At 37.9% G+C, this 7,394-nt stretch overlaps 1 protein-coding gene across 7 annotated transcripts in view; it reads right to left on the reverse strand.

The window, feature by feature from the left end:
* The window catches only part of NTRK2 (neurotrophic receptor tyrosine kinase 2), a 318,904-nt gene that overhangs the window by 133,419 nt on the left and 178,091 nt on the right, over positions 1-7,394 (reverse strand). For 6 of the 7 annotated variants that reach the window (XM_025049746.1, XM_015592644.2, XM_025049745.1 and 3 more), the window contains one exon: positions 4,460-4,648. In XM_025049746.1, coding sequence (XP_024905514.1) covers positions 4,460-4,648 — 189 coding nt within the window. Of the gene's footprint in view, positions 1-584; positions 629-4,459; positions 4,649-7,394 lie in introns of those variants that run through there. The other variant, XM_015592646.2, reaches the window with a different exon arrangement.

A 7,394-nucleotide genomic window follows, 5' to 3' on the forward strand; every position in this document is an offset into this window, starting at 1 on the left:
TCTTTTTCTTTCTTTCTTTCTTTCTTTCTTTCTTTCTTTCTTTCTTTCTTTCTTTCTTTCTTTCTTTCTTTCTTTCTTCCTTTCTTTCTTTCTTTCTCTTTCTTTCTTTTTTTTTTTCAACTCACAAAGTGCGTTCCCATTGTACCCTGCCTGTCAAAAGTATTCTCAGCAGTCAAGGAGAGGATAGCAGCACAGCTGCCCTTGAGCCGAGTTTGTAAATCCTACTGGGAAACCACCCCATGCTGTCAGATGATGTGGTTTTCAGACATGTCTATACAGACTAGTTGAATTAAAGAACCAACTCCAGACTTGATGTTGCTGAGCTCCTCAGCTCCATCTTGCCATCCTGATTGATCGAGGAGATGGATCTATAGTTAAAGTGGCATAGCACTTTGAGGGTTTAGTCATTAGAGCACTCTGCTTTCTCTTTGGAAGGTAACTTCTTGCTTGGCTAGGTTATGGAAGCTAAGGAGTGACGTCAAGATGTTGTCTGGCCAGAATTTGCAGATAACCATAGAACTCTTCTCCTCCATCAGGCATGGATTTAGCCTCCTTTAGTTCCTGCAGTGACACAGGAGCCTCCAAATACCAAATTATTATCAGGCGGTCTTGGGGGAACCTCTGGGCCCTGCAATAAAGTAGACAGACTTGCTATTGGAAAGTGCTCGGGAGCAATTCAGCCCTCTTCAGATTGCTCTAAAATCCTGCAAACCATCCCTGGACTTGCTAAATGAAAACCTGACATAACTCCTAATAGTGAAAAAGTATTTCTGGGGATATAACTTATTAACATCCTTCACTTAAATGATTTTACACATTATTTAAAGGATTTCTGATTTGATCATGTTTGTCATTTTGTTTTTAAAGCAGTTATACAAGTATAGAGGCTGTAGAATTTTGGTAAAGCCACTTTTGAGCATTGTCCGTAAAATTAGGTGTTTGCATTAATTGATCTTTAAAGTTTAACTCGAAAGTGACAGACAGGTGGTGCTGGTGTGTGTGGGTGGGAGGATTATGGACCAAATCTGACTCAGTCTGGTATCATTTATTGATCCCACCCAGTGTTTTAAACCTTGGGAAATTCACATAAAATAAATTTGTGTTTTTGCTGGAAAAATTGGAGTATCTGGTAATACCAGGCCCAAGTTCCAGCATGGCCTTCTCAATGCCATATCATCTTTCTGATCTTGCCTGTTTCTCATATTGACCTACCTGATCTTGTAGGTAAATGGGGCTTAGGACCCTTGCTCTAAGCTATCCTATCATAGTGCATTGTAATTATATGATGATATCTTCAACCACTGGCATCCCCAACAAGCCTCCTGAAGGCAAGGCATATGCCCATCATTATCACCGAATCTCCAGTTCCTAGTATTGTAGGGGTATTGTGGGTAGTCAATAAGTATTTAATGAACTGAATTATACCTTTTATATTAAATTCTTACAATTCAGTAAAATGAGACTGGGATCATTCTTTGTAAGATTACACATATATTCTAAAGCCAACAGCTTTGAAGAGCAGGTAAATTTAAGGAAAAAAAGTAAATATGCTGGTTTGTGGTCCAAACCTCTCATAGGTCCAGAGGTTGGTGGTGTACTATTCATGTGACATTTTGCTTTATACACATGGGAAAAGTTCTAAACTTTTTAAGATCTTCTTAAATTTGTCTTTCTGATGTAACCTATCCATCTTCTTAGAAGAATCCCTTTTTTAGAGGTTCTTAAGTGGTTAGTTGTAAAAGTATTCAATGAGAATCACTTAATTGACAGCTAAACTCCCAAAATTGCATGGGCCTATAGCAACAGATACCTTTATGTGTCAGATCTATGCATTTGAAATATTTTAATTTCTGGATGACTATAATTATGATGTTCAAAGAAAGAATTTTTTGTTAAAAGATTATTTCTGCTAAAATTGTTATCTAAATTGTTTAAATTGACCAATATATTGTTAAAAACATATCTAACAAATAAACAACTGGGCAGGCAAATATAATGGGAATCGAGCCAATTAAAAAGGCTATGAGTCATCTTTACTTGTTATAAGTCTGTTAGTAATGAATATTTCAGTAATATATACCACATCTGGTCAACATCTGGCCAACAAAGGTACATCATGTCCTTACTAGGAAGAAAGAGTTCAAGAGTTCAACAGATATTGTTTCGACTCTCTGGGAGCTTACAATCTAACCTAAACACTTCTACGGACACACGTAGACAAGAGCGGTCATACTCGGGATGATAAAAGGCAGCAGATATACTGAAGAGGAAAAAAATTATAGGGTAAAGAATGGTATTTAACAAAGGTTGAAGAGCAAGAGAGAACTAAATTGCTTCTTTATTCTTGTTTCTTTGAAAAAGAATTCATGGAAGATGTGTGATTTTGTGTTTTTCAAATCGTGAAAGAGCATATGGCTTAAAGCCTAGAAGAATGAAAATCTCTTTTGATATAAGATACTGAATGACTGAAAACACAGAGCTGAGTAAGAATGGCTGGATGAAGGATCCAGCAAGACTTTCTAAGGAAGCAACCATCAAATGGAGGCTCAATAGTCTGGCCCTCCAGTAGAGGACAGAAGCTGAGGGGAGGCTGCAGGACTCCTAATTCTCCTCCAGTTCCTTTTAAGTGCAAGTAGTGGCATAGAGGCTGAGCCACAAAACCAAGACTCCTCCAAAATAATAAAAATGTCTAATCAAAAAACTTTGCAAAAATTTCCATGGACTCTAGATTAAGAACAATCGTTGGAAATTTTCTTGCAGAATTTCTAAGGGAAGAAAGCACTTCTAGAGAGAACCATGGACTCAGTAGCCATCTAGTCCACTTTCTTCTGTGTATCTCATTCGTTTTTGTTTGCTGGTTTGCTTTCTCGCTCATTTGTTTATTTTCTCTTATTGGACTTGTTGGGCTGATGCTATCTACTTGATTGTTCAGCTTTATCTTTCGTCCATCAATAAAGGAGAAGAAACTTTTGAGGACAAGTTGGTTTCAGTCAACCTCAATTAAAATACAGCCTCAGCCTAACTGAAGAACATTATACAGCCTGATGATGACAGAAGTGTCAAAGTACTCTGTTCCTAGGGAGTACTTTGATGTATGGTAGATTTTCCCAACACGATATCCTCCTTTGTCTTATATTTCAAGGACCTTTGGAGGACACTTATCTCAGCAAAGAGTGCACATTTTAAGCAATGCTTCCACATATCTTGTTCACATCATAATGACAATATTTGAATTAATAATACCTTGATTTCAATTGATACCTTTTATTTCAAGAAGCTTAATATTCTTTACGTCTGCTATTCTATTTATCTTGTCATATTACATATTCAACTGAAATCTATAGTGGGGTCCTGTTTCACACATTACAATCTTATACTACTGTTTTTCTTAATGATTAAACTCAAATCTAGTATTAAATATATCTTGAGATAAATATGAATGAATAGGAAGAAAAAATCACATGTGTTTCCTTATATGTGAAAAGACCTGATACTCATCGCTAAGCCTCCTTATCTCTTTAGAGTTCTCAATGGAAAGTCAGTCCTCAAACCTTGCAATCCTAACCAATCCTACTTTACCTCTGAGGCAGCACAGGATAACAGCACTTAAGCTGGGGTGAGAACATGCAAATAGGCAGAAGGTACCCAATACTAAGTGCCAGGGAACCCCTGGGACCTGAGCCACCTGATATTCTAAGCTTCATAGCCCTTTATTCATATCTGAGGGAAGGCCTGAAGTTCTAATGGTATAAGCCTGTTTGTCCACATGATTTTATTTTTCGTTACCCTTAAGGCTGTGCTCCATTTATTACATTTGAGCAATGACTCAGAAAACAGAATAAAAGTCTCTGAAAAAAATTCAAGCTTCCAACAGAGGCTAATGGGTTAATTTGATTCTGAAAAATAGAGGCCTCATACTTAACATGCACATCATCTATTGTTATCCTGGCATTATGATAAAACTCATGCTAGGAACTAAGACTAAACAAAGAATACAGAACTACCGGAATTGACACTACCTGTGTGCAGCATAGCACCTCTTGACTACTGATAGTGCATATTTGAATTATTTTTAATAAACCAAATTTAAATATCACCAATTGCCTGTCTTCTGTAACTGATGTATATGCATTCTAATGATATTTCTCGTGTTTTCCTCTATCTTTTTCAAGATAAGCATGCTTTGACTCCAACTTCATGTTGACAAAAGGTTTTGGAAAACAGATCCCAAGAGAAGTCAGTAACCGCCCACAGTTCCAAGCCCAACAGAAAACACGCCCTAAGAATTCCATAAGCAACAAACTAAAGGATCTATTCCATGGTCCCGAAGCCCCCAAGAATCCTCAGACATTTCACTGCCCCCCTCTCCTAAGTCATCTTTGTCAAGGACTCTGATAAACAAGCTTGTTGATACAGCTATGCAGCAAACGGGCCAATAAGTATAAACAGCTGTACTTACATGTGTCTGGCTTGAGCTGACTGTTGGTAATGCCAAAGTACTGAGGATTTTCAATGACAGGGATCTTGGTCATTCCAATAATGACAGCATCGGGGCCACCCTCTGAAGATGATGGGGTATTGCTCCCATTGGAGATATGGTGGAGAGGGCTGGCAGAGTCATCATCATTGCTGATAACTGAAGCTGGGCCTAAAGTTGGAAAAAAGACATATTCTTCTATAATTTTTTAGTGCCTTTTTTGAGCTATAATTCACATACATAAAATTCACCCATTTAAAATGTACAATTCAGTGGGTTTTAGTGTATTCAGAGAGTTGTGCAACCATCACTGCAATCTAATTTTAGGACATTTTCATCATCCCAATTAGTTGTTATTCCCCATACTCTCCATTCCCAGGCCCAGGCAGCCATAAATTTAATTTCTATCTCTGTGGATTTACCTCTTCAGGAAATTTCATATAAATGGAATTAGATAATATGTGATCCTGTGGGACAGACTTCATTCACTTAGCATAATGTTTTTAAGGGTCATTCACATTGTAGCATGTGTTATTATTTTATTCCTTTTTATTTCCAAATAATATTCCATTATGTGGATATGTCACATGTAGTTAATCCATTTGTCAGTTGGTGGACATTTGGGTTGCTTCAACTTTTTGGCTATTGTGAATCATGCTCCTATGAGCATTCATGTATAAGATTTTGTGTGGACATATGTTTTCATTTCTCTTGGGTAGACTTGCCTGAGTCATATGGTAACTCTATGTTTCATATTGTGAGGAGTGGCCAAACTACTTTCCAAAGTGGCTGCACCATTTTATATTCCCACCAGCAATGTGCGAAGGTTCCAGTTTCTTTAGTTCTTTCTTCTGTAATGTAATATATAGCTTTCCTCTCTGTTGTCTGAACATCTTTAGAACACTCTCTCATTGAAACCAGCATAAATCTAGGATTCTGTCTCGCAGTATATTGAAAGATATACTAAGAATTTGAAGATCTGAATCCCTTTCTCCACTCTTTGATCAGGTCACTTACCTTCTTTGTACCTCTATATCCACTTACGTTTATAAAATGTGCAAAATGATATCTGTTTATTATTTTATAAGACTAGAATGAGATTACTGATATGAAAACTTATTTTAAATTTAAACTTGCTTCATGAGTATAAATTACTGCTAGGTATTACTAAATGAGCTTACAACTGGTGAACTAGAATTACATTGGACTGTCCTATTACTGTGTTCCTTTCTCTGTATAATCTGTCAGTAGCTACACCACTTTTGCCTACAAAATAATGGCTCAATCCATGGCATTTTACTTGCTTTGCCTTTTCCTGTAATATTATTTATAGAATCATTCCATGAATGTCTTTAGACTAAAGCAATAACCATAGCATTTTTCATATGACACTTTAATTTTCTCATCCAGTCTCAGAATATATATGCCTACTGTGTCTCATCTAAACAATCTGTCCGTTGACCACTAAACCCATACTGTTACAACCAAAAGTAGATTTGTGAAGATAAAGGTCTATATGAGATCTTCAAAACAATTAATATCCCAGTGGCTCATGGTAGACACTCTATACATGAAAAGTAGACAAAGCCCTGTAGACATGTATTTTTCACACATATTTTTGCAGTGCACTGAATGGGTGCAGGGCCCAAGGAAAGAAACCACTGGCCACAGCTACTGGCATAAACCAAGAGGAAGATAGGAAGGAGAGGATAAGGAGGAAAGACAAAGAGAAGGCAGTGAAAAGGCAGAATTTAATACTCAGCCAAGGCAAATGCATACTAGGGAAAGGAAACTCTGAATCACTCCTTCCTGGGCAAGGGAATGTGTTTTCATCTAACCCCCCGAGGCTGCATGTTTCAGCACCTCCATCCATTCTTCACCTCTTCCCTCACATTTAACTATTTCAGTGGGAAGCACTACAATTCTAAAAAAAAAGTTGTTGTGTCATACATTTTTAAATTCCCTCTGAAATATCATTGTAATCCATCTCCCAATCAAGATCCATTTTCCCCTCATATGGGGATTATCACAATATGTAGTGATAACAATTGGACATTCCCCGCTAGCTGAATCTTAAACAAACTATGCAGGAGGCATCCAACTGCTATTATAGGTAATTTTTAAAGCATTCTCTCAAGGGGATGTGCACTTAAGATGCCTTTAATGATACTCTCTGGCTTAATTCTGCAAACAAGTCCTCGCACAGCCAATTTAGAAGTCACAGAACACTCAAAGCAAAGGCAAGCTCTCCAGTTGTGTTTGTCTTTGTGTCTAGCTCGCCAGCATTAGCAAAGAGTAGAAATTCTGCCAACAAAAAAGACAAGTTCATTCTAATATCCTTAACCATCCCTGTTTTATGATTTGCTTCCTGACAGGTCTAGATCACTCAGAGCTTAAACCCAAAGATGAAAAATTGAAAATACTGTGCTAAGGTTTCTGCATCTTATAAATAAAACCTTCCCACCACAGGGTCCCTCACTTTGCTCATGATGCAGCTGTTCCCTCCTTCAGGGTTAGTTACCCAAGCAGGCTGCTGACTGAGTTCCCTGAGGGAGGTGTAGTCAAGGCCGCATCTTTCTCAACTGATTCCAGGCTGCACGTTTACCCTCAAAAATGCAGGAGCTGTCATGCTCAAATACTCCACATGCTGTCTGAAGGCCAGTGATATTTGCTTCTGGAGCCCCTGCAACAATTAGAAATTTACTGATCCCAGTTGCCTTCATCTCTGATTCTCTTTTGGCCCAGGTCAGACTACCAAGATTCCCCTAGCATTTCATCATTTCAGAAGAGGTCGATACCTAGAAGACAATGTCAAGATTCCTCCAGGGCTCTGCCATGGACATAGCGAGGCCTTAACCTAAAGAGTTCAATGGAAAGACTTTTCTTCACTTCCCTTCCTCCACCATAAAACTCTCTT

The sequence above is a fragment of the Pteropus alecto genome, unplaced genomic scaffold, assembly GCF_000325575.1.
Source record: "Pteropus alecto unplaced genomic scaffold, ASM32557v1 scaffold206, whole genome shotgun sequence".
NCBI lineage: Eukaryota > Metazoa > Chordata > Mammalia > Chiroptera > Pteropodidae > Pteropus > Pteropus alecto.